This window comes from Ranitomeya imitator, chromosome 5, assembly GCF_032444005.1.
Source record: "Ranitomeya imitator isolate aRanImi1 chromosome 5, aRanImi1.pri, whole genome shotgun sequence".
Classification (NCBI taxonomy): Eukaryota; Metazoa; Chordata; class Amphibia; order Anura; family Dendrobatidae; genus Ranitomeya; species Ranitomeya imitator.
In genome coordinates, this window is record NC_091286.1 from 684672954 (window position 1) to 684700576 (window position 27623).

Genomic DNA, 27623 nt, shown 5'->3' on the forward strand with positions numbered 1-27623 from the left:
ACTCCAGTATACACAGCTGAGAACAGGAGCCACCACTCACAATAGGTGATATCACAGCTCACCTCCTCCTCCTGTACAATGACTGATAACACCTCTATATACAGTAGATAACACAGGATCCACCATTCACAATAGGTGATATCACAGCTCACCTCCTCCTGTACAATGACTGATGACACCTGTATACACAGCTGAGAACAGGAGCCACCATTCACAATAGGTGATATCACAGCTCACCTCCTCCTCCTGTACAGTGACTGATAACAGCTCTATATACAGTAGATAACACAGAATCCACCATTCACAATAGGTGATGTCACAGCTCACCTCCTCCTCCTCTTGTATAATGACTGATAACTCCTCTATATACAGTAGATAACACAGGATCCACCATTCACAATAGGTGATGTCACAGCTCACCTCCTCCTCCGGTACAATGACTGATAACCTCTATATACAGTAGATAACACAGGATCCACCATTCACAATAGGTGATATCACAGCTCACCTCCTCCTCCTGTACAGTGACTGATAACAGCTCTATATACAGTAGATAACACAGAATCCACCATTCACAATAGGTGATGTCACAGCTCACCTCCTCCTCCGGTACAATGACTGATAACCTCTATATACAGTAGATAACACAGGATCCACCATTCACAATAGGTGATATCACAGCTCACCTCCTCCTCCTGCACAGTGACTGATAACAGCTCTATATACAGTAGATAACACAGAATCCACCATTCACAATAGGTGATGTCACAGCTCACCTCCTCCTCCGGTACAATGACTGATAACCTCTATATACAGTAGATAACACAGGATCCACCATTCACAATAGGTGATATCACAGCTCACCTCCTCCTCCTGTACAATGGCTGATAACACCTTGATATACTGTAGATAATACAGGATCCACCATTCACAATAGGTGATGTCACAGCTCACCACCTCCTCCTGTACAATGACTGATAACACCTCTATATACAGTAGATAACACAGGATCCACCATTCACAATAGGTGATGTCACAGCTCACCTCCTCCTGTAGAATGACTGATAACCCCTCTATATACAGTAGATAACATGGGATCCACCATTCACAATAGGTGATGTCACAGCTCACCTCCTCCTCCTGTACAGTGACTGATAACCTCTATATACAGTAGATAACACAGGATCCACCATTCACAATAGGTGATATCACAGCTCACTTCCTCCTCCTGTACAGTGACTGATAACACCTCTACATACAGTAGATAACACAGGATCCACCACTCACAATAGGTGATATCACAGCTCACCTCCTCCCTTTTTTATTTTATTTTTATGCACAAACAAGAAAGTATTTATTGTATGAGTAGGGTAGTTTAAGGCTATTTTTAATGATTACGTAACAAAAGCAACTTATATTTATTTTTAAACCATAGTGAATGTTCATAAGTGGATTACATTTTTTTCCTCGAAATTTAGGCAAGAAAAATACTAAATGTTTTTTTCTTTTTTCTCTTTCAATTCAGGAGGTGGCGGTAAAGGAACAATTATCGGGAAAAGGAAAGCTGAGCAGGAAAAGCTTAAGTTCTCCCAATGTCCACAGGGTAAATATATATCCCAGTGTCCCAGGAACAATAATGGTCTGTGTAGCACGATGCTCATTTTTTTGGGTCCTATATTTTTATTTTGATGCATTTCATTACGGCCACCACCAGGGGAGCACACTAATACTTGTAATTAAAGAGTATACAGTCAGCTCCCCCTAGTGGTGGCTGAAGGCAGACAGAAATTTCACACCAGGTTCCCCAAGTGCAGCGTTTCTCAACTCCAGACCAACCAACAGGTCATGTTTTCAGGATATCCTTAGTATTGCACAGGTGATAATTTCGTCACCTGCTCCAGCATTAATTCTATCACCTATGTAATACTAAGGAAATCCTGAAAACATGACCTGTTGGTGGGTCTGGAGGACTGGAATGGAGAAATACTGCCCTAGTGTCATGAAGTCGCAACCGAATATCTGGCACTGTCCGTCTCTTCTCACACTACCGACACACTTGAATCCTCTGATGTTGCTTCAGTTTGATGTAATGAGAAGAAATCTTGCCAGATATTGGACGTCCCACCTGAGGCTGCGCTCCATACCTTTTGGAGATTTTGAGTATCATAAAAACGGAGCTGAAAAGATGCATGAAGAAAGTGATTGGTGTAGAGTGCAAGACTGAAAAACGACTTCATCATGGAAATTGACATTTTTTTTTCTGTGTTTTCCAGTTATCGGGGAGTCGAGGGGAATTAGGAGCGCAGCACAACCTGGCGGGTCACAGAGTAAGTGTATGCTCCCTCTCTCTGTGGTCTCCCCCTCTCTGTGGGCTCCCCTTCTCTGTGGGCTCCCTTCTGTATGCTCCATTCTGTATGCTCCCTTCTGTATGCTCTGCATTATGGGTTCCCCTCTGCGTGCTCCCCTCTGCGTGCTCCCCTCTGCGTGCTCCCCTCTGCGTGCTCCCCTCTGCGTGCTCCCCTCTGCGTCCTCTGCTCTGCGGGCTCCCCTCTGCTCTGCGGGCTCCCCTCTGCTCTGCGGGCTCCCCTCTGCTCTGCGGGCTCCCCTCTGCTCTGCGGGCTCCCCTCTGCTCTGCGGGCTCCCCTCTGCTCTGCGGGCTCCCCTCTGCTCTGCGGGCTCCCCTCTGCTCTGCGTGCTCCCCTCTGCTGCGTGCTCCCCTCTGCTGCGTGCTCCCCTCTGCTGCGTGCTCTCCTCTGCTGCGTGCTCCCCTCTGCTGCGTGCTCCCCTCTGCTGCGTGCTCCCCTCTGCTGCGTGCTCCCCTCTACTGCGTGCTCTGTCTGCTCCCCTCTGCTCTGTCTGCTCCCTTCTGCTCTGTCTGCTCCCTTCTGTCTGCTCCCTTCTGCGTGCTCCCCTCTGCGTGCTCCCCTCTGCGTGCTCCCCTCTGCGTGCTCCCCTCTGCGTGCTCCCCTCTGCGTGCTCCCCTCTGCGCGCTCCCCTCTGCGCGCTCCCCTCTGCGCGCTCCCCTCTGCGCGCTCCCCTCTGCGCGCTCCCCTCTGCGCGCTCCCCTCTGCGCGCTCCCCTCTGCTGCGTGCTCCCCTCTGCTGCGTGCTCCCCTCTGCTGCGTGCTCCCCTCTGCTCTGTCTGCTCCCCTCTGCTCTGTCTGCTGCCCTCTGCTCCCTTCTGCGTGCTCCCTTCTGCGTGCTCCCCTCTGCGTGCTCCCCTCTGTGCGCTCCCCTCTGCTCTGCGTGCTCCCCTCTGCGTGCTCCCCTCTACTCTGTCTGCTCCCCTCTGCGTTCTCCCCTCTGCGCTGCGTGCTCCCCTCTGCTCTGTCTGCTCCCCTCTGCCTGCTCCTCTGCTCTGTGCGCTCCCCTCTGCGAGCTCCCCTCTGCTCTGCGCGCTCCCCTCTGCGAGCTCCCCTCTGCTCTGCGCGCTCCCCTCTGCTCTGCGTGCTCCCCTCTGCTCTGCGTGCTCCCCTCTGCTCTGCGTGCTCCCCTCTGCTCTGCGTGCTCCCCTCTGCTCTGCGTGCTCCCCTCTGCGTGCTCCCCTCTGCTCTGTCTGCTCCCCTCTGCGTGCTCCCCTCTGCCTGCTCCCCTCTGCCTGCTCCCCTCTGCGCTGCGTGCTCCCCTCTGCTCTGTCTGCTCCCCTCTGCGTGCTCCCCTCTGCTCTGCGCGCTCCCCTCTGCGCGCTCCCCTCTGCTCTGTCTGCTCCCCTCTGCGTGCTCCCCTCTGCTCTGCGTGTTCCCCTCTGCGTGTTCCCCTCTGCGTGTTCCCCTCTGCGTGTTCCCCTCTGCGTGTTCCCCTCTGCGTGTTCCCCTCTGCGTGTTCCCCTCTGCGTGTTCCCCTCTGCGTGCTCCCCTCTGCGTGCTCCCCTCTGCGTGCTCCCCTCTGCGTGCTCCCCTCTGCTCTGCGCGCTCTCCTCTGCGCGCTCCCCTCTGCGCGCTCCCCTCTGCGCGCTCCCCTCTGCTGCGTGCTCCCCTCTGCTGCGTGCTCCCCTCTGCTGCGTGCTCCCCTCTGCTGCGTGCTCCCCTCTGCTCTGCTCGCTCCCCTCTGCTCTGCGCGCTCCCCTCTGCTCTGCGCGCTCCCCTCTGCTCTGCGCGCTCCCCTCTGCTCTGCGCGCTCCCCTCTGCTCTGCGCGCTCCCCTCTGCTGCGCGCTCCCCTCTGCTGCGTGCTCCCCTCTGCTCTGTCTGCTCCCCTCTGCTCTGTCTGCTCCCTTCTGCGCGCTCCCCTCTGCTCTGCGCGCTCCCCTCTGCTCTGCGCGCTCCCCTCTGCTCTGCGCGCTCCCCTCTGCTCTGCGCGCTCCCCTCTGCTCTGCGCGCTCCCCTCTGCTCTGCGCGCTCCCCTCTGCTCTGCGCGCTCCCCTCTGCTGCGTGCTCCCCTCTGCTGCGTGCTCCCCTCTGCTGCGTGCTCCCCTCTGCTGCGTGCTCCCCTCTGCTGCGTGCTCCCCTCTGCTCTGTCTGCTCCCCTCTGCTCCCTTCTGCGTGCTCCCTTCTGCGTGCTCCCCTCTGCGTGCTCCCCTCTGCTCTGCGTGCTCCCCTCTGCTCTGCGCGCTCCCCTCTGCTCTGCGCGCTCCCCTCTGCTCTGCGCGCTCCCCTCTGCTCTGCGCGCTCGCCTCTGCTCTGCGCGCTCGCCTCTGCTCTGCGCGCTCGCCTCTGCTCTGCGCGCTCGCCTCTGCTCTGCGCGCTCGCCTCTGCTCTGCGCGCTCGCCTCTGCTCTGCGCGCTCCCCTCTGCGCGCTCCCCTCTGCGCGCTCCCCTCTGCTCTGCGCGCTCCCCTCTGCTCTGCGTGCTCCCCTCTGCTCTGTCTGCTCCCCTCTGCGTGCTCCCCTCTGCCTGCTCCCCTCTGCGCTGTGTGCTCCCCTCTGCGTGCTCCCCTCTGCGTGCTCCCCTCTGCTCGCTCCCCTCTGCGTGCTCCCCTCTGCGTGCTCCCCTCTGCTCGCTCCCCTCTGCGTGCTCCCCTCTGCTCTGTCTGCTCCCCTCTGTCTGCTCCCCTCTGCGTGCTCCCCTCTGCGTGCTCCCCTCTGCGTGCTCCCCTCTGCGTGCTCCCCTCTGCGTGCTCCCCTCTGCGTGCTCCCCTCTGCGTGCTCCCCTCTGCGTGCTCCCCTCTGCTCTGCGCGCTCCCCTCTGCGTGCTCCCCTCTGCTCTGCGCGCTCCCCTCTGCGTGCTCCCCTCTGCTCTGTCTGCTCCCCTCTGCTCTGCGTGCTCCCCTCTGCGTGCTCCCCTCTGCGTGCTCCCCTCTGCTCTGTCTGCTCCCCTCTGCGTGCTCCCCTCTGCGTGCTCCCCTCTGCGTGCTCCCCTCTGCGTGCTCCCCTCTGCGTGCTCCCCTCTGCGTGCTCCCCTCTGCGTGCTCCCCTCTGCGCGCTCCCCTCTGCACGCTCCCCTCTGTGTGCTCCCCCTCTGTGTGCTCCCCCTCTGCGCGCTCCCCTCTGCGCGCTCCCCTCTGCCTGCTCCCCTCTGCCTGCTCCCCTCTGCCTGCTCCCCTCTGCTCTGCACGCTCCCCTCTGTGTGCTCCCCCTCTGCGCGCTCCCCTCTGCGCGCTCCCCTCTGCGCGCTCCCCTCTGCGTGCTCCCCTCTGCGTGCCCCCCCTCTGCCTGCTCCCCTCTGCCTGCTCCCCTCTGCGCGCTCCCCTCTGCGCGCTCCCCTCTGCGTGCTCCCCTCTGCGTGCTCCCCTCTGCGTGCTCCCCTCTGCGCGCTCCCCTCTGCGCGCTCCTCTCTGCGTGCCCCCCCTCTGCGTGCCCCCCCTCTGCGCGCTCCCCTCTGCGTGGCTCCCCTCGGCGCGCTCCCCTCTGCGTGCCCCCCCTCTGCCTGCTCCCCTCTGCGCGCTCCCCTCTGCGCGCTCCCCTCTGCGTGCCCCCCCTCTGCCTGCTCCCCTCTGCGTGCCCCCCCTCTGCGTGCTCCCCTCTGCGCGCTCCCCTCTGCGTGCCCCCTCTGCCTGCTCCCCTCTGCGTGCTCCCCTCTGCGCGCTCCCCTCTGCGCGCTCCCCTCTGCGTGCCCCCCCTCTGCGTGCTCCCCTCTGCGCGCTCCCCTCTGCGTGCCCCCCTCTGCGTGCCCCCCTCTGCGCGCTCCCCTCTGCGTGCCCCCTCTGCGTGCTCCCCTCTGCGTGCTCCCCTCTGCGTGCTCCCCTCTGCGCGCTCCCCTCTGCGTGCCCCCCCTCTGCGCGCTCCCCTCTGCGCGCTCCCCTCTGCGCGCTCCCCTCTGCGCGCTCCCCTCTGCTCTGCGCGCTCCCCTCTGCTCTGCGCGCTCGCCTCTGCTCTGCGCGCTCGCCTCTGCTCTGCGCGCTCGCCTCTGCTCTGCGCGCTCGCCTCTGCTCTGCGCGCTCGCCTCTGCTCTGCGCGCTCCCCTCTGCGCGCTCCCCTCTGCGCGCTCCCCTCTGCTCTGCGCGCTCCCCTCTGCTCTGCGTGCTCCCCTCTGCTCTGTCTGCTCCCCTCTGCGTGCTCCCCTCTGCCTGCTCCCCTCTGCGCTGTGTGCTCCCCTCTGCGTGCTCCCCTCTGCGTGCTCCCCTCTGCTCGCTCCCCTCTGCGTGCTCCCCTCTGCGTGCTCCCCTCTGCTCGCTCCCCTCTGCGTGCTCCCCTCTGCTCTGTCTGCTCCCCTCTGTCTGCTCCCCTCTGCGTGCTCCCCTCTGCGTGCTCCCCTCTGCGTGCTCCCCTCTGCGTGCTCCCCTCTGCGTGCTCCCCTCTGCGTGCTCCCCTCTGCGTGCTCCCCTCTGCTCTGCGCGCTCCCCTCTGCGTGCTCCCCTCTGCTCTGCGCGCTCCCCTCTGCGTGCTCCCCTCTGCTCTGTCTGCTCCCCTCTGCTCTGCGTGCTCCCCTCTGCGTGCTCCCCTCTGCGTGCTCCCCTCTGCTCTGTCTGCTCCCCTCTGCGTGCTCCCCTCTGCGTGCTCCCCTCTGCGTGCTCCCCTCTGCGTGCTCCCCTCTGCGTGCTCCCCTCTGCGTGCTCCCCTCTGCGTGCTCCCCTCTGCGTGCTCCCCTCTGCGCGCTCCCCTCTGCACGCTCCCCTCTGTGTGCTCCCCCTCTGTGTGCTCCCCCTCTGCGCGCTCCCCTCTGCGCGCTCCCCTCTGCCTGCTCCCCTCTGCCTGCTCCCCTCTGCCTGCTCCCCTCTGCTCTGCACGCTCCCCTCTGTGTGCTCCCCCTCTGCGCGCTCCCCTCTGCGCGCTCCCCTCTGCGTGCTCCCCTCTGCGTGCCCCCCCTCTGCCTGCTCCCCTCTGCCTGCTCCCCTCTGCGCGCTCCCCTCTGCGCGCTCCCCTCTGCGTGCTCCCCTCTGCGTGCTCCCCTCTGCGTGCTCCCCTCTGCGCGCTCCCCTCTGCGCGCTCCCCTCTGCGTGCCCCCCCTCTGCGTGCCCCCCCTCTGCGCGCTCCCCTCTGCGTGGCTCCCCTCGGCGCGCTCCCCTCTGCGTGCCCCCCCTCTGCCTGCTCCCCTCTGCGCGCTCCCCTCTGCGCGCTCCCCTCTGCGTGCCCCCCCTCTGCCTGCTCCCCTCTGCGTGCCCCCCCTCTGCGTGCTCCCCTCTGCGCGCTCCCCTCTGCGTGCCCCCTCTGCCTGCTCCCCTCTGCGCGCTCCCCTCTGCGCGCTCCCCTCTGCGCGCTCCCCTCTGCGTGCCCCCCCTCTGCGTGCTCCCCTCTGCGCGCTCCCCTCTGCGTGCCCCCCTCTGCGTGCCCCCCTCTGCGCGCTCCCCTCTGCGTGCCCCCTCTGCGTGCTCCCCTCTGCGTGCTCCCCTCTGCGTGCTCCCCTCTGCGCGCTCCCCTCTGCGTGCCCCCCCTCTGCGCGCTCCCCTCTGCGCGCTCCCCTCTGCGCGCTCCCCTCTGCGCGCTCCCCTCTGCGTGCCCCCTCTGCCTGCTCCCCTCTGCGCGCTCCCCTCTGCGCGCTCCCCTCTGCGCGCTCCCCTCTGCGTGCCCCCCCTCTGCGTGCTCCCCTCTGCGCGCTCCCCTCTGCGTGCCCCCCTCTGCGTGCCCCCCTCTGCGCGCTCCCCTCTGCGTGCCCCCTCTGCGTGCTCCCCTCTGCGTGCTCCCCTCTGCGTGCTCCCCTCTGCGCGCTCCCCTCTGCGTGCCCCCCCTCTGCGCGCTCCCCTCTGCGCGCTCCCCTCTGCGCGCTCCCCTCTGCGCGCTCCCCTCTGCGTGCCCCCCCTCTGCCTGCTCCCCTCTGCGCGCTCCCCTCTGCGTGCTCCCCTCTGCGTACCCCCCCTCTGTCTGCTCCCCTCTGCGTGCTCCCCTCTCTCTGTGCTCCCCATTGTATGTTCCTCTTCTCCCCTGTATGCGTCTGTTACATTGTGTTCCCCCTTATTAATAGCTGGGTTTTGTTGTCTTGCGATTCCGCGTCTTGTCATGAATACTGAAGACGTTCTGCAGAGCGGCTCCGTCTCGGGGTTTACTATTGATACCATTACAAGAAAAGAAGACATTTTTCTCTGATGAAATAATTCATCACTTCACCTGGAGACGACAGAAAGTCAATCACTGCGAGCTGCTGCAAGCCGTTTGGTGCAGGGAGCGCCGGCGCTGCGGACTATAGCCACTTCATGTTTATCTCTTATGTTAATCGCCAGTTATTATACTACTACTCCCAGCATGTCCTGATGACGAGTCTTTAAGAGCATGTTTGGAGTTGTAGCTTTTGATCAGCCACATACTACTTCTTGATGTGGCACTCTTAAACTTCTCACTTATGGATTTATTCTGCAAGAATATATTCCAAGCCGCATTCCTCTGTTGGCCATTAGGTGGCGCCGTCTCTGTATCCCAAGTGAAAAGCTTATCCAAGAAAAATCCACAGATGAAGGAACACTACAGAAGCTGCTGCCATACACATGAGCTTTTTTTTCCTACCTGTCAGGAGGGGATAGAGAGGACTGTGCATGGGGGGATAGAGAGTACGGTCTAGGGGGGGTGAGAGACGACTGTACAAAGAGTGGGTGATGGAGAGTACGGTGCAGGGAATGCATAGAGAGGACAGTGCAGGTGAGGGGGAGAGGACGGTGCAGGTAGGGGACGGAGACAACAGTACAGTGCAGGTAGGGGACGGAGATGACGGTGCAGTGCAGGGAAGGATCGGTGCAGTGCAGGCGGGATGGAGGGGTCGGCGCGGTGCAGGCAGGGGACGGAGATGACGGTGCAGTGCAGGCACGGGACGGAGGCGACGGTGCAGTGCAGGCGGGACGCAGGGGTCGGCGCAGTGCACGGAGGGGACGGAGAAGACGGTGCGGTGCATGCAGGGGACAAAGACGACGGTGCGGTGCAGGCAGGGGACGGAGACGACGGTGCGGTGCAGGCAGGGGACGGAGACGACGGTGCGGTGCATGCAGGGGACAAAGACGACGGTGCGGTGCAGGCAGGGGACGGAGACGACGGTGCGGTGCAGGCAGGGGACGGAGACGACGGTGCGGTGCAGGCAAGGGACGGAGACGACGGTGCGGTGCAGGCAGGGGACGGAGACGACGGTGCGGTGCAGGCAGGGGTCGGAGACGACTTTGCGGTGCAGGCAGGGGACGGTGACGACGGTGCGGTGCAGGCAGGGGACGGAGACGACGGTGCGGTGCAGGGAGGGGACAGACGACGGTGCGGTGCAGGGAGGGGACGGAGATGACGGTGCGGTTCAGGCAAGGGAAGGAGTGGTCGGTGCGGTGCAGGGAGGGGACGGAGATGGCGTTGCAGGCAGGGGACGGAGATGGCGTTGCAGGCAGGGGACGGAGATGGCGTTGCAGGCAGGGGACGGAGATGGCGTTGCAGGCAGGGGACGGAGATGGCGTTGCAGGCAGGGGACGGAGATGGCGTTGCAGGCAGGGGACGGAGACGACGGTGCGGTGCAGGGAGGGGATAGAGACGACTGTGCGGTGCAGGGAGGGGACGGAGACGACTGTGCGGTGCAGCTGTACCTGCACATTCAGGCAGAGAGATTTAGGAGTGGTCTGTCTGTTCACCTAGTGGAAAGCTTGGGAAGACTTGCCCTGAGTAGGGCTAACGTCTGACTGTGGGATCAGGGCCATTTTGCGGCCTCCTTTGCTCTATGATGAAATGGCGGAACTGACCTGAAAGTAGTGGCGGCTGGTGACCCCAAACAGGCGGCTTATAATAGCGCAGCAGCGTTATAAGAAAAGTGAATGATATTCGTGTCAGATATGAATGATAAGGAGGCAGGTAGTCATTCATCCCACTACTGTCTGCCTCTGACTAGCCCAAGTGGCTGATAACAGAGAACAGTCACTTATGCCCATGATCCTATTTCCAGTAGATATGGGGATGCAAGTTCTTCCCTTTTTTTTTTTTTGAATTTCCATAAACTTTTCTCCAGGCTTTCCACAGTAGATGAGGAGTAATAACCTGCAGGACGCCGGAGGTAATGACCTGACGCCGGCTGCCGTTACATTGTCCGTCTTCCCCACAATTGATGTTCTGCGTCGTGATACCTTGTTACGTTCGGCATCTCTCTCCCTCTCTCCTTCTTTCTCATTATCAGCCGTTCTCCTCTCAGACCTTTCTGTAAGACTTTACTTTCAGGAACGTTCTGGACGTGGATTTCTCATCCCCCTTGGGTGTTTTTTTTTCTAAATGGAATTTACGGCATAAGTTTTTATTATGACAGTAAACCGTCCTGTCCTCTAACGAGAGAGGCGGGGGAGCTGGCTTCGCTCAGACGCACTTTTTCTCCATTTTAAACTGGCAATTTGCACGATCACTGGGAGCGATTAGGTTTGTTTGACGAGGCTGATCTGCGCAGGAAGCCGCGGGAGTCGCCGTCTCCCCCCAAGGTGAACTCCACCAGCCATTTCTATCGAAACCTCTACTTGGAGCAGTAAAAGGGGAAAGTGGCTTCTTGCCACTTCCAACATTGAATTTTATTTTATTTATTTTTTTACGTTTTTTTTTAACCCACCTGGCAACATCCAACATACTGTATGGAACAGGCTCAGGAGCTGTGTTATGTAGCTGAATAACTTGGACAATAAAAACCATCTCTGCTCATAGAAATTTAACTGCTGAGACAATAAGAGGTTAGGTGTCACAGTGTTGCTCTCAAAGTGAGATGGATCATGGAAGCCCAAGGTCCAAGTGAGCACACGTGTAATGTTGATGTAGCCAAGTTAATGGAAGTCACAGGCAGACTGGAAACATCCGGGAGACTGCAGACAGGTAAGTTACTGGAAGCCAAAGGCAGACAGGAGACGTCCTGGAGAGCGCAGACAGGTAGTTGAGTTACTAGACGCCACAGACTGATGACGTTCTGAAGATCACAGGTAGAACTTCAGAGTAAGGGTACCGTCACACAGTGGCATTTTGATCGCTACGACGGTCAGCATCGTAACAATATCGCTCCAGCGTCGTAGACTGCTGTCACACTTTGCAATGTACGACGCTGGAGCGATAATTTCATGACGTATGTGCGATGTAGAAGCCGTTGGTTACTATGCGCACATCGTATACGATATATGTTACACCATGCGATCATGCCGCCACAGCGGGACACTAGACGACGAAAGAAAGTTTCAAACGATCTGCTACGACGTACAATTCTCAGCGGGGTCCCTGATCGCAGGAGCGTGTCAGACACTGCGATATCGTAACTATATCGCTCGAACGTCACGAATCGTGCCGTCGTAGCGATCAAAATTGCACTGTGTGACGGTACCCTAACGAGAGAGTCTGCTACATGTCCGTCTCCAGCTTCCATGGTATTCAGAGTTCCTAGAAGACCGGGAATAGCTAGCAGACAGAACTTCGGAGTAACTAGAAGTCTGCATACTATGGGAGTCACAAACAGACCATATACATCCTGTAGACCGCAAACAGGTATCTGGGTTACTCGAAGCCACAGACATACTGGAGAAACCCTGGATACCACCGACATCAGAGTTACTGGAAGTCACAGGCAGAAAGGTGACGTCCTGGAGACCGCAGATAGCAGTGCTACTGAAAGCTGCAGACAAGTAATTCGGGGACAGGAAAACACAGACAGCCGGGAGACGTCCTGGAGACTGTGGACAGAAACTGCACAGACAAACTAAAACTTGCTATAAAGTCTTCATACAAAGTCACAGGTGTGAGTCTTAGAAGCCTTATATAGACATTGGAAATAAAAACATAGGAGCACCGAAGGCCACATCCAAAGCCCAACGTCTATCATCACTGTTGTCAGTCAGTGAGCTGTCTGTAGCGTTATTTGCCTGGATTTTTAATAACTTCCATTATTTTGTGGTTCATATTTACTCTTTAATTCCCGTTATGTGTAATATGCAGGGCTTATGGTGGGATCATCCAGTGCAGAATCGGCATGCTCTTGTTATCTGCTGATATATAACCCTCCTGCTTATCTGATTTCATCATAGGGTCGATGGGAGAGTCAGCAAGACGTGTCCCAATCCTCAACCCTCTCCAACCGCAGCGGCACCTCGCCCCGAGCTGCCAGGACCGCAGGATCTGGGCACAACCAGTCTCTGGAGTCAGGCAAGTGTCCTATCCCCGACTACATGGCATCAAGCCCATAACTTCACACTGTACTGAAACTGTTACCATCCACATTCCATAGATTCACCCCATTAGTGAAAAAAAAAAAAGCTGAGCAGTTTACCAGATTTATAGGTTTGATTTTTGAAGTTTTAATGTTTTCTCCATTCATATCCATTGTGATATCCCGTCTACACATGTGACCTCTACGGCCAAACACTGCTGCGGTCAGCAATGATGCCCTGTCTACACATGAGACCGCTACTGCCGATCACTGACTGCTGTGTTCAGCAATGATGCCCTGTCTACACATGTGACCTCTACAGCCGATCACTGACTGCTGCGGTCAGCAGTGATGCCCTGTCTACACATGAGACCGCTACTGCCAATCACTGACAGCTGTGGTCAGTAATGATGCCCTGTCTACACATGAGACCGCTACTGCCAATCACTGACTGCTGCGGTCAGCAATGATGCCCTGTCTACACATGTGACCTCTACTGCCGATCACTGACTGCTGCGGTCAGCAATGATGCCCTGTCTACACATGAGACCGCTACTGCCAATCACTGACTGCTGTGGTCAGTAATGATGCCCTGTCTACACATGAGACTGCTACTGCCAATCACTGACTGCTGTGTTCAGCAATGATGCCCTGTCTACACATGAGACCTCTACAGCCGATCACTGACTGCTGTGTTCAGCAATGATGCCCTGTCTACACATGTGACCTCTACAGCCGATCACTGACTGCTGTGGTCAGTAATGATGCCCTGTCTACACATGAGACCTCTACAGCCGATCACTGACTGCTGTGTTCAGCAATGATGCCCTGTCTACACATGAGACCGCTACTGCCGATCACTGACTGCTGTGGTCAGCAATGATGCCCTGTCTACACATGAGACCTCTACAGCCGATCACTGACTGCTGTGTTCAGCAATGATGCCCTGTCTACACATGAGACCTCTACAGCCGATCACTGACTGCTGTGTTCAGCAATGATGCCCTGTCTACACATGTGACCTCTACTGCCGATCACTGATAGCTGTGGTCAGCAATGATGCCCTGTCTACACATGTGACCTCTACAGCCGATCACTGACTGCTGTGGTCAGCAATGATGCCCTGTCTACACATGAGACCTCTACAGCCGATCACTGACTGCTGTGTTCAGCAATGATGCCCTGTCTACACATGAGACCTCTACAGCCGATCACTGACTGCTGTGTTCAGCAATGATGCCCTGTCTACACATGTGACCTCTACTGCCGATCACTGATAGCTGTGGTCAGCAATGATGCCCTGTCTACACATGTGACCTCTACAGCCGATCACTGACTGCTGTGGTCAGCAATGATGCCCTGTCTACACATGTGACCTCTACTGCCGATCACTGACTGCTGTGGTCAGTAATGATGCCCTGTCTACACATGAGACCGCTACTGCCAATCACTGACTGCTGTGGTCAGTAATGATGCCCTGTCTACACATGTGACCTCTACTGCCGATCACTGACTGCTGTGGTCAGTAATGATGCCCTGTCTACACATGTGACCTCTACTGCCGATCACTGACTGCTGTGGTCAGTAATGATGCCCTGTCTACACATGTGACCTCTACTGCCGATCACTGACTGCTGTGGTCAGCAATGATGCCCTGTCTACACATGAGACCGCTACTGCCAATCACTGACTGCTGTGGTCAGTAATGATGCCCTGTCTACACATGTGACCTCTACTGCCGATCACTGACTGCTGTGGTCAGTAATGATGCCCTGTCTACACATGTGACCTCTACTGCCAATCACTGACTGCTGTGGTCAGCAATGATGCCCTGTCTACACATGTGACCTCTACTGCCAATCACTGACTGCTGTGGTCAGCAATGATGCCCTGTCTACACATGTGACCTCTACTGCCGATCACTGACTGCTGTGGTCAGCAATGATGCCCTGTCTACACATGTGACCACTGAAGCCAATTAATGGCTTCCGTGATCAGCAATGACATCTCATATACACGCGACCACTGCAGTCAATCAACAGCCTGTGTTGTCAGCAGTCATTTACCATATACATGTGATTCCTGTAGCTAATCATTGTCATTTGTGGTCAGCCGCTACATCCCATATACACATGACCACTGCAGCCAATCAACGACCTCTGTGGTCAGTAATGATTTTGTTCCTACTCATGTGACCACTACAGTCAATCACTAGCCTATGTGGTCAGCAATGACATCCCATGTACACATGTGACCACTGCAGCCAATCACTGGCCTCTGTGGTCAGAAATGATGTCCTTTCTACAAATGTGACTGCTACAACCAATCAACGGCCTACGTGATCAGCAATGACATCCAATATACACATGTGACCACTGCAGCCAATCTCTAGCTCCAGCAGTCACAGGACTGAGACCATTATTTTGCAACTTACCTTAAGAATAGTTTTGTGTTTCTTAAAAAAATAACAAATTCATCTGTACTCACCGAAGACCGGATGCAGCGGTGACGTCCCGAGTACACCACACGTGAAAGCTGCAGCCAATCATTGGGCTTAGCATTGATCCTGATGTGGTCAAGACACCACCGCTGCAGTCAGTCAAAGTCCAGGGAGAGCGTCAGAGAAGCGTCGCTGGAGCAGAGGAAGGTGCGTAAGGTGGAGTTTATATTAAATCTAAAGCCTATGGTAGAAAAGTAATATTTATTGGAAAACCCCTTTAATAGGTGAGTAAAGCTCCGTTTTTTATTTATTAACTTTTTTTTATTCTTTTTTTCTTGATCCCGATGATCTTCTTAACCTCTGCACCAGAAATATTCGGTGTGAACCAGGGTTACCAATTGTCAATATATTCATAGGCAGACCGTATTTAGGGGTTGTGGCCATTTTTGGGCAACATCGCACCCTTGAAAAATCCTGTAGCTTCCAGCATTTTGACATTATTTGTGACATTTTTGTTCTTTTGTGGCAGGTCATGAATCGTCAGTATCCTCCTACCTAAGCCCTGTCAAATCCTTCGTGCCTCAGATGCCCAAACTCCTTAAATCTCTCCTTCCTCAGCGGGACGAGAAGAGCAGACAGCCGGGATCCATGGCGGCTCCTCAGGTAATGGTGGCCCCTGTCTGGGGCGGTCGGGCGGCTCCTGCCCGGGGTGGTCGGGCGGCCCCTGCTCGGGGTGGTCGGGCGGCCCCTGCCCGGGGTGGTCGGGCGGCCCCTGCCCGGGGTGGTCGGGCGGCCCCTGCCCGGGGTGGTCGGGCGGCCCCTGCCCGGGGTGGTCGGGCTGCCCCTGCCCGGGGTGGTCGGGCGGCCCCTGCCCGGGGTGGTCGGGCTGCCCCTGCCCGGGGTGGTCGGGTGGCCCCTGCCCGGGGTGGTCGGGCTGCCCCTGCTCGGGGTGGTTGGGCGGCCCGTGGCCAGGCGGCCTTTGCCTGGGGCGGTCATGTGGCCCCTGATTGGTATCAGATGTCGCCCGTAATCTGCCCGTACTTTGTATTCCTTGCACCGTGTGACGGCAGTGAAGCCAATGTTCCCCCGTATAAATTACATTTACATCCTAAGAAGCAAAGTCAAATTTATGACCATCAATTACTGCCGGCTGGTTACCTGCTAAGTGTGAGACAGGACTGGGCCGACTCCTCCTGCCGTATCCCTGAGACTCCGAAATATATATATTTATGGTAATTCTGAAATATCCGCAAAAAATGCCCCAAAAGTCAATCCCTTAATATCTAATATATAAAGATGAATGTATGTGTGTGTGTGTATGTATGTCCGAGATTGGCATCTGCACCGTCGCAGCTACAGCCACAAAATTTTGCACGGTCACACGTCTGGACCCCGAGAGCGTCATAGGCTATGTTGTGAGGTGAAATTTTAACCCCGCGCTTTCCAATTCACCAAACAATTTTGCCCCTATCTACATAATGGGGAAAAAAATGAAAGGAAAAGTGTTGGAGGCAAATTGACAGCTGCCAGATGTGAACAAGGGGGACGTAAAGAATGAGAGCGATTGCGCCAAAGAGTATATACCGTACAGTTGCTAAGGTGGGGCCCCGACATGGGATACTCACCACATGGGGATATGAACACACACAAAATGCGCCACACACTACCACGTGCTTGAACACATATTACCCTCAGCACACATTTCACCACACATACACCAACCTCGCCACATAAAAGTCGAAACACAAAAGTCACCACTCAAAACTCGCCATGCGCAAAACTCACCACATGCAAAAACTAGGCTCACGCAAAACTCGCCACAAGTGCAAAACTCACCTCATGGAAAACTCACCACACGCAAAACTTGCACACGCGCAAAAATTGCCACATGCGCAAAAGTTGCAACACATGCAAAACTTGCCTCACACAAAACTTGCACATACTCAAAAGGCACCACACATAAAACTCGCCACGCGCAAAAACTCGCCATGCGCAAAACTTGCTGCACACAACTTGCTGCACTAACCTATCACATGCAACTCGACACACAAAAAGTTGCTACACGCATGTTGCCACACGCAACTCAACACACACAACTTGACAAACGAAACTCGCCCTAAGACACACACAAGTCTGGTATTATCCTTCAAAAATAAAAATCTGATTAATAAGCAGACAAACTACAAGAGCAACAAATGTACCATATAGGAAATACGGCAGCTGTCAGTCACATGACCTGTCTATTATGTGTATGTGTGAGCTAATATATACTGCCAGGGGGAGGGCTTCCTGTTGGCTGGTGATTTATCAGGCTGCCAATTTAGCTTACAAATACTGAGGTAAAAATACTGAGCAAATAACGTGTGAACGAGGTCTAATACAGGAGGAGATGACATACAGATATATACTATATACGGGGAGATGACACACAGGTATATACTATATACAGGAGAGATGACACACAGGTATATACTATATAGAGGAGGAGATGACATACAGGTACATACTATATACAGGAGGAGATGACATACAGGTACAGTGGGGCAAAAAAGTATTTAGTCAGTCAGCAATAGTGCAAGTTCCCCCACTTAAAAAGATGAGAGGCGTCTGTAATTTACATCATAGGTAGACCTCAACTATGGGAGACAAACTGAGAAAAAAAAATCCAGAAAATCACATTGTCTGTTTTTTTTAACATTTTATTTGCATATTATGGTGGAAAATAAGTATTTGGTCAGAAACAAAATTTCATCTCAATACTTTGTAATATATCCTTTGTTGGCAATGACAGAGGTCAAACGTTTTCTCTAAGTCTTCACAAGGTTGCCACACACTGTTGTTGGTATGTTGGCCCATTCCTCCATGCAGATCTCCTCTAGAGCAGTGATGTTTTTGGCTTTTCGCTTGGCAACACGGACTTTCAACTCCCTCCAAAGGTTTTCTATAGGGTTGAGATCTGGAGACTGGCTAGGTCACTCCAGGACCTTGAAATGCTTCTTACGAAGCCACTCCTTCGTTGCCCTGGCGGTGTGCTTTGGATCATTATCATGTTGAAAGACCCAGCCACGTTTCATCTTCAATGCCCTTGCTGATTGAAGGAGGTTTGCACTCAAAATCTCACGATACATAGCCCCATTCATTCTTTCATGTACCCGGATCAGTCGTCCTGGCCCCTTTGCAGAGAAACAGCCCCAAAGCATGATGTTTCCACCACCATGCTTTACAGTAGGTATGGTGTTTGATGGATGCAACTCAGTATTCTTTTTCCTCCAAACACGACAAGTTGTGTTTCTACCAAACAGTTCCAGTTTGGTTTCATCAGACCATAGGACATTCTCCCAAAACTCCTCTGGATCATCCAAATGCTCTCCAGCAAACTTCAGACGGGCTCAGACATGTACTGGCTTAAGCAGTGGGACACGTCTGGCACTGCAGGATCTGAGTCCATGGTGGCGTAGTGTGTTACTTATGGTAGGCCTTGTTACATTGGTCCCAGCTCTCTGCAGTTCATTCACTAGGTCCCCCCGCGTGGTTCTGGGATTTTTGCTCACCGTTCTTGTGATCATTCTGACCCCACGGGGTGGGATTTTGCGTGGAGCCCCAGATCGAGGGAGATTATCAGTGGTCTTGTATGTCTTCCATTTTCTAATTATTGCTCCCACTGTTGATTTTTTCACTCCAAGCTGGTTGGCTATTGCAGATTCAGTCTTCCCAGCCTGGTGCAGGGCTACAATTTTGTTTCTGGTGTCCTTTGACAGCTCTTTGGTCTTCACCATAGTGGAGTTTGGAGTCAGACTGTTTGAGGGTGTGCACAAGTGTCTTTTTATACTGATAACAAGTTTAAACAGGTGCCATTACTACAGGTAATGAGTGGAGGAAAGAGGAGAATCTTAAAGAAGAAGTTACAGGTCTGTGAGAGCCAGAAATCTTGATTGTTTGTTTCTGACCAAATACTTATTTTCCACCATAATATGCAAATAAAATGATAAAAAAACAGAAAATGTGATTTTCTGGATTTTTTTTTCTCAGTTTGTCTCCCATAGTTGAGGTCTACCTATGATGTAAATTACAGACGCCTCTCATCTTTTTAAGTGGTGGAACTTGCACTATTGCTGACTGACTAAATACTTTTTTGCCCCACTGTATATATCATATAGAGGAGGAGATGACATACAGGTATATACTATATACAGGAGATGACACACAGATATATACTATATACAGGGGAGAAGACACACAGGTATATACTATATACAGGAGGAGATGACATACAGGTATATACTATATATAGAAGGAGATGACATACAGGTATATACTATATATAGGAGGAGATGACATACAGGTATATACTATATACAGGGGAGATGAGACACAGCATGTATATACTATATACAGGGGAGATGACATACAGGTATATACTATATACAGGAGATGACATACAGGTGTATACTGTATATAAGGGAGATGACAAACATGTATATACTGAGGTGAAAATGAGAGGTGTGAGGTGAAAATGAAAAGGTGTGAGTGCAAAATGACAGATGTGAGGTCGAAATGACAAGTGTTAGGGGGGGAATGAGAGATGTGAGGGGGAAAATTAAAGATGTGATTGGGAAAATGAGAGGCGTGATGGGAAAATAAGAGAAGTGAGGTGCTATAACTAACCACAGATATTTACTATGCCCAGGCAACGCCGGGCTCTTCAGCTAGTAATATAATAAAGGGTGATGCTTCCCTAAGAATATCTCTCACAGCTCCTCTCTTAAAGGGAAGCCATCATCGAAAAATTACCTCTTCTTTATCCCTTCACCCCCGGAGCTTTTTCCGCTTTTTCATTTTCGTTTTTTGCTCCCCTCCTTCCCAGAGCCATAACTTTTTTGTTTTTCCGTCAATATGGCCATGTGAGGGCTTATTTTTTGCGGGACGAGATGTACTTTTGAACGATACCATTGATTTTACCATGCCATGTAACAGAAAACGGGAAAAAAATTCCAAGTGTGATGAAATTGCAAAAAAAGTGCAATCTCACACTGGTTTTTTGTTTGGCTTTTTTGCTAGGTTCACTAAATGCTAAAACTAACCTGCCATTATGATTCTCCAGGTCATTACGAGTTCATAGACACCTAACATGTCTAGGTTATTTTTTATCTAAGTGGTGAAAAAAAATTCCAAATTTTGCTAAAAAAAACCAAAAAAAAAATAACGTGATTTTCCGATACCCGTAGCGTCTCCAATCTTCGTGATCTGGGGTCAGGTGAGGGCTTATTTTTTGCGTGCCGAGCTGGCGTTTTTAATGATACCATTTTGGTGTAGATACGTTATTTTGATCGCCCGTTATTGCATTTTAATGCAATGTCGTGGCGACCAAAAAAACGTAATTTTGGCGTTTTGATTTTTTTTCTCGCTACGTCATTTAGCAGTCAGGTTAATCCTTTGATGTTATTGATAGATCGGGCGATTCTGAACGCGGCGATACCAAATATGTGTATGTTTGATTTTTTTTTTAATTGTTTTATTTTGATTGGGGCGAAAGGGGGTGATTTGAACTTTTATATATTTTTTATTTTTTTTATATTTTTAATCACTTTTTTTAAATTTTGGCATGCTTCAATAGTCTCCATGGGAGGCTAGAAGCATGCACAACTCGATCGCCTCTGCTACATAGAGGTGAAGTACAGATCACCTCTATGTAGCAGAAATGCAGGGTTGCTTTGAACGCCGACCACAGGGTGGAGCTCAAAGCAATCGGCCTTCAACAACCATAGAGGTCTCAAGGAGACCTCTGGTTGTTATGGCAATGCACCGATGACCCCCGATCATGTGACGGGGATCAGCAGTGCGAGCACCTCCGGCCACGCGGCCGGGAGCGCTAGTACAAAACAGCTGACATGTCGCGGCTTTGAGGTGGGCTCACCACCGGAGCCCACCTCAAAGCAGGGGATCTGCCAGCTGACGTACTATTCCGTCAGCTGGCAGAAAGGGGTTAAATCAGGTTTTTATATGAAATTTATTTTTTTACTAGTTTTTGTCAATTATTTTTTATCCATACCACAATATTAAAAATAAAAAAAATTGAAATCTTGCAGTTCTCACACCTGCCACTAGGGTTTTTAATTTATTTTTATTTTAGACTTCCTGTGGTTTCTAGAAATTCACATGTAGATGGAAAAAAAACTCTGACCCCATCTGTTGTATTAATGCATCTAATGAGTGTGTGCAAAATGACAATCCGAATACTGTATATAAAGGTGTTATCAGTCATTGTACTGGAGGAGGAGGTGAGCTGTGACATCACCTATTGTGAATGGTGGATCCTGTGTTATCTACTGTATATAGAGGTGTTATCAGTCATTGTACAGGAGGGGGAGGTGAGCTGTGACATCACCTGTTGTGAATGGTGGATCCTGTGTTATCTACTGTATGTAGAGGTGTTATCAGTCATTGTACAGGAGGAGGAGGTGAGCTGTGACATCACCTATTGTGAATGGTGGATCCTGTGTTATCTACTGTATGTAGAGGTGTTATCAGTCATTGTACAGGAGGAGGAGGTGAGCTGTGATATCATCTATTGTGAATGGTGGATCTTGTGTTATCTGCTGTGTACAGAGGTGTTATCAGTCATTGTACAGGAGGAGGAGGAGGTGAGCTGTGACATCATGCCTATGCAGCATCAAGAGTAAAAAGATATATTGTTAAAAATAATAAAACAACAAAAATCCTGCAGTTCTCACCTTCCGTCATCCGCCGATGCACGCGCGGCTGCCGCCAGCTTCCGTTCCCAGAGATGCATTGCAAAATTACCCAGAAGACTTAGCGGTCTCGCTGGACACCGGCGGGTGAGTATATAACTATTTTTTATTTTAATTATTTTTTTTAACCGGGATATGGTGCCCACACTGCTATATACTACGTGGGCTGTTATATACAGCGTGGCTGCTATATACTGTGTGGCTGCTATATACTACGTGGCCAGTGTTATATACTGCGTGGGCTGTGTTATATACTACGTGGGCTGTGTTATATACTGCGTGGGCTGTGTTATATACTGCGTGGGCTGTGTTATATACTGCGTGGGCTGTGTTATATACTGCGTGGGCTGTGTTATATACTGCGTGGGCTGTGTTATATACTGCGTGGGCTGTGTTATATACTGCGTGGGCTGTGTTATATACTGCGTGGGCTGTGTTATATACTGCGTGGGCTGTGTTATATACTGCGTGGGCTGTGTTATATACTGCGTGGCCAGTGTTATATACTGCGTGGGCTGTGTTATATACTGCGTGGTTGCAATATACTACATGGGCAGTGTTATATACTACGTGGGCTGTGTTATATACTGTGTAGCCACTGTTATATACTGCGTGGCCTGTATTAATGCATCGGGTATTCTACAATATGTATGTATGTATGTATATAGCAGCCACATAGTTTATAGCACAGGCCACGTAGTAGATAGGAACCATGTAGTATATAGCAGACATGCAGTATATAACACAGCCCACGTAATATATAGCACAGCCCACGCAGTATATAACACAGCCCAGGGCTGTGTTATATACTGCGTGGGCTGTTATATACTGCGTGGGCTGTGTTATATACTGCGTGGGCTGTGTTATATGCCGCGTGGGCTGTGTTATATGCCGCGTGGGCTGTGTTATATGCCGCGTGGGCTGTGTTATATGCCGCGTGGGCTGTGTTATATGCCGCGTGGGCTGTGTTATATGCCGCGTGGGCTGTGTTATATGCCGCGTGGGCTGTGTTATATGCCGCGTGGGCTGTGTTATATGCCGCGTGGGCTGTGTTATATGCCGCGTGGGCTGTGTTATATGCCGCGTGGGCTGTGTTATATGCCGCGTGGGCTGTGTTATATGCCGCGTGGGCTGTGTTATATGCCGCGTGGGCTGTGTTATATGCCGCGTGGGCTGTGTTATATGCCGCGTGGGCTGTGTTATATGCCGCGTGGGCTGTGTTATATGCCGCGTGGGCTGTTATATGCCGCGTGGGCTGTGTTATATGCCGCGTGGGCTGTGTTATATGCCGCGTGGGCTGTTATATGCCGCGTGGGCTGTGTTATATGCCGCGTGGGCTGTGTTATATGCCGCGTGGGCTGTGTTATATACCGCGTGGGCTGTTATATGCCGCGTGGGCTGTGTTATATGCCGCGTGGCCACTGTTATATGCCGCGTGGGCTGTGTTATATGCCGCGTGGGCTGTGTTATATGCCGCGTGGGCTGTGTTATATGCCGCGTGGGCTGTGATATATGCCGCGTGGGCTGTGTTATATGCCGCGTGGGCTGTGTTATATGCCGCGTGGGCTGTGTTATATGCCGCGTGGGCTGTGTTATATGCCGCGTGGGCTGTGTTATATGCCGCGTGGGCTGTGTTATATGCCGCGTGGGCTGTGTTATATGCCGCGTGGGCTGTTATATGCCGCGTGGGCTGTTATATGCCGCGTGGGCTGTTATATGCCGCGTGGGCTGTGTTATATGCCGCGTGGGCTGTGTTATATGCCGCGTGGGCTGTGTTATATGCCGCGTGGGCTGTGTTATATGCCGCGTGGGCTGTGTTATATGCCGCGTGGGCTGTGTTATATGCCGCGTGGGCTGTGTTATATGCCGCGTGGGCTGTGTTATATGCCGCGTGGGCTGTGTTATATGCCGCGTGGGCTGTGTTATATGCCGCGTGGGCTGTGTTATATGCCGCGTGGGCTGTGTTATATGCCGCGTGGGCTGTGTTATATGCCGCGTGGGCTGTGTTATATGCCGCGTGGGCTGTGTTATATGCCGCGTGGGCTGTGTTATATGCCGCGTGGGCTGTTATATGCCGCGTGGGCTGTGTTATATGCCGCGTGGGCTGTGTTATATGCCGCGTGGGCTGTGTTATATGCTGCGTGGGCTGTGTTATATGCTGCGTGGGCTGTGTTATATGCTGCGTGGGCTGTGTTATATGCTGTGTTATATGCTGCGTGGGCTGTGTTATATGCTGCGTGGGCTGTTATATGCTGCGTGGGCTGTGTTATATGCTGCGTGGGCTGTTATATGCTGTGTGGGCTGTGTTATATGCTACGTGGTCTGTGTTATATGCTGCGTGGGCTGTTATATGCTGCGTGGGCTGTGTTATATGCTGCGTGGGCTGTGTTATATGCTGCGTGGGCTGTGTTATATGCTGTGTTATATGCTGCGTGGGCTGTGTTATATGCTGCGTGGGCTGTTATATGCTGCGTGGGCTGTGTTATATGCTGCGTGGGCTGTTATATGCTGCGTGGGCTGTGTTATATGCTACGTGGTCTGTGTTATATGCTGCGTGGGCTGTTATATGCTGCGTGGGCTGTTATATGCTGCGTGGGCTGTGATATATGCTGCGTGGGCTGTGTTATATGCTGCGTGGGCTGTGTTATATGCTGCGTGGGCTGTGTTATATGCTGCGTGGGCTGTGTTATACGCTGCGTGGGCTGTGTTATACGCTGCGTGGGCTGTGTTATACGCTGCGTGGGCTGTGTTATACGCTGCGTGGGCTGTGTTATACGCTGCGTGGGCTGTGTTATATGCTGCGTGGGCTGTGTGAAGTACTGTGTGGGCTGTGTGAAGTACTGCGTGGGCTGTGTGAAGTACTGCGTGGGCTGTGTGAAGTACTGCGTGGGCTGTGTTATGTACTGCGTGGGCTTTGCTATAAATTACGTGGGCTGTGTTATATACTGCGTGGGCTGTGTTATATACTGCGTGGGCTGTGCTATACAGTTATATGAAAAGTTTGGGCACCCCTATTATTCTTAAGCTTTTTGTGTTTCTACAATGTATTTGACTGATTACTCTGAATAAGTAGCCATACGAATGCAAGGTTACCCTGTGGAAGACATTAAGAATTGGAAAGATTTCTCTTTTCTTGTGATGAAACAAGTCTGTGCAGTGTAGAGATGCAGTTTACTGTACAGCAAAGAGAGCTTGCATTGCATCTACAATGTTGTACGGTTACCCCGAATATGTAGCCAAGTGATTATAAGATTACCTGAAGTATAATAATCTGTAGAAGACACAAATAAGAAGAGGTTTCTTTTTTTTCTTGGAGGAGCGTGATGAAACAAGTCTGTAGTATACAGAGGCAGTCTACTGTACAGTATTTACAATGACAAATGCCCCACGTTATTCCGTGTCTTTTGCCGTTTTCTTCTATGTGACTAATTAGATGATTTTTAATTATCTCGTTTCTCGCCAGAGCTTTTGAGCAGAAAAAAAAGGGGACAACAGCAGAGCAAACGAGATCAAATACTTCCCGCGGAGCAGTGCTAAAACAGGGACCAACTTAACTTTTACTTTTTTTTTACTTTTAGTCCTTTCTTTCTCTTTTTTTGGGAAGGGGGCTTTGAGCTAAAACAGAGGAAAGCAGGCCTTTTAGTGTTAAATCCTAAAATAGTCTGTCCCACTTAGCATCTATCAGAAATCTAGGTTTAGCGATTTGGGACCAATTTTTGGATGGACCCAAGGGGCGGGAGGAGGGGATGTGACCTGATCAGAGATCCCAGAACTTTTTTTTAATTTTTTTTTTAGAGCGTTACTTTTCTGAAACCTGTTAAATATTTCTTCTCGTTAAAAAAAAAAAAAAAAAAATAATAATGTGAAGTTAAAGATCAGGGCAGCGGGAGCCCTTAAGAAAGCTCTCGTCACTTTATTACCGGCGTCGTTAATGTCGTTGGCCCCGGGGGCCATGTAGCTCGCTGCGGTGTAAGCACATTTGGTAATTATAACATTTCCATAATGTTGGCCTTGTGTCTACTTAAAGTATAATGTGCGGTCTGCGCGGGGTCACCGGCTCCAGAGTGTTCACTTTTAATAAGAGCGGGCCCCTAATTAGAGATGATTGCTTTACAAGGTGAGACGGTAAATCTCGGAGACGTCTGCGCCGCAGCTCCGGACTCCTGTGCCGGTCATGTCTATATATATGTGTGTGCTTAATTGTCCGGTGACGGATGAGCCGTACAAATGACTGATGTGCTCTGGGCCGGGGTGGAGGCTCGTTCCGGAATCGGCAATGACAACGTTCCTTTATCTTTTCTTCTTTTTTTTTTTTTGTTCCTGGAAGAAAAGAGTCTTAATTAGAGGTAACGATTATTTAGAACTGGGAAGTTTTGTCATTGGCAACTCAAGACTTCTACTACTTAGTTTTGACTTTTTTTTTTTTTAATTTGTTTCGAACATGGTCGGATAAGGTGTTATCTGAGCATGCTCGGTGCTAAGAGTGTCTCCGGCGTGCTCGAATAATGTGTTCGAATCCCCGCGGCTGCATGTTTCGCGGTTCTTCGACAGCCACAACACAATCGGGGACCTGAAAACACAAAAAAGCACAGTAAAACCAAAAACACTCTGTTGCAAAAAAATCACAGTGGACAGCAAGTGCTAGTAAAAAGATGGAAAAAACAGGGTATTTGGTTGATACGTTTTTTGCAAAAAATGTATATTAAGCCGCTCTACCAAACGTCAAGGTATACCCATATCAGAGCAGTCCTAACTAATGTATGTAATCCCTATCTGATGTATTTAAAACCTGGTCATATGTACAATACCTGTATGAGCAGGATTCAGAAAAGGAATGTCCATGTGGACACGCTGGACAGAGCGGCTCCTGTGCGCACAGCTCAAAAAAAGAGGGGTGGAGGCCTCCCCAGTCTTGTGGACACAAGAAAACAATTATATGAAACCAGAACACATGAGCTGTGCGCACAGTGAACAAGCCCGTAGAGACATGTTCACACCACCAAGAGACTTGAAAACACAAAAAAGCACAGTAAAACCAAAAACACGCTGTTGCAAAAAAATCACAGTGGACAGCAAGTGCTAGTAAAAAGATGGAAAAAACAGGGTATTTGGTTGATAGGTTTTTTGCAAAAAATGTATATTAAGCCGCTCTACCAAACGTCAAGGTATACCCATATCAGAGCAGTCCTAACTAATGTATGTAATCCCTATCTGATGTATTTAAAACCTGGTCATATGTACAATACCTGTATGAGCAGGATTCAGAAAAGGAATGTCCATGTGGACACGCTGGACAGAACGGCTCCTGTGCGCACAGCTCGAAAAAAGAGGGGTGGAGGCCTCCCCAGTCTTGTGGACACAAGAAAACAATTATATGAAACCAGAACACATGAGCTGCGCGCACAGTGAACAAGCCTGTAGAGACATGTTCACACCACCAAGAGACTTGAAAACACAAAAAAGCACAGTAAAACCAAAAACGCTGTTGCAAAAAAATCAGTGGACAGCAAGTGCTAGTAAAAAGATGGAAAAAACAGGGTATTTGGTTGATACGTTTTTTGCAAAAAATGTATATTAACCCCTTCCCGACCTTTGACGCATACGCTGCGTCATGAAAGTCGGTGCCATTCCGACCCATGACGCAGCATATGCGTCATGGAAAGATCGCGTCCCTGCAGATCGGGTGAAAGGGTTAACTCCCATTTCACCCGATCTGCAGGGACAGGGGGAGTGGTAGTTTAGCCCAGGGGGGGTGGCTTCACCCCCTCGTGGCTACGATCGCTCTGATTGGCAGTTTCACTTTCAACAGCCAATCAGAGCGATTTGTAATATTTCACCTAAAAAACTGGTGAAATATTACAATCCAGCCATGGCCGATGCTGCAATATCATCGGCCATGGCTGGAAACACTTATGTGCCCCCACCCCACCCCACCCCACCGATCGCCCCCCCCAGCACTCCGATCTGTGGTCCGCTCCCCTCCGTCCTGTGCTCCGCTCCCCCGTCCTCC

At 52.3% G+C, this 27623-nt stretch overlaps 1 protein-coding gene across 1 annotated transcript in view; it reads left to right on the forward strand.

The window, feature by feature from the left end:
• KIF13B (kinesin family member 13B) overlaps window positions 1-27623 on the forward strand; it is a 225706-nt gene that overhangs the window by 173549 nt on the left and 24534 nt on the right. The window contains exons 34-37 of the mRNA XM_069728391.1: window positions 1526-1603; window positions 2274-2327; window positions 12303-12420; window positions 15394-15527. Coding sequence (XP_069584492.1) covers window positions 1526-1603; window positions 2274-2327; window positions 12303-12420; window positions 15394-15527 — 384 coding nt within the window. The remainder of the gene's footprint in view (window positions 1-1525; window positions 1604-2273; window positions 2328-12302; window positions 12421-15393; window positions 15528-27623) is intronic.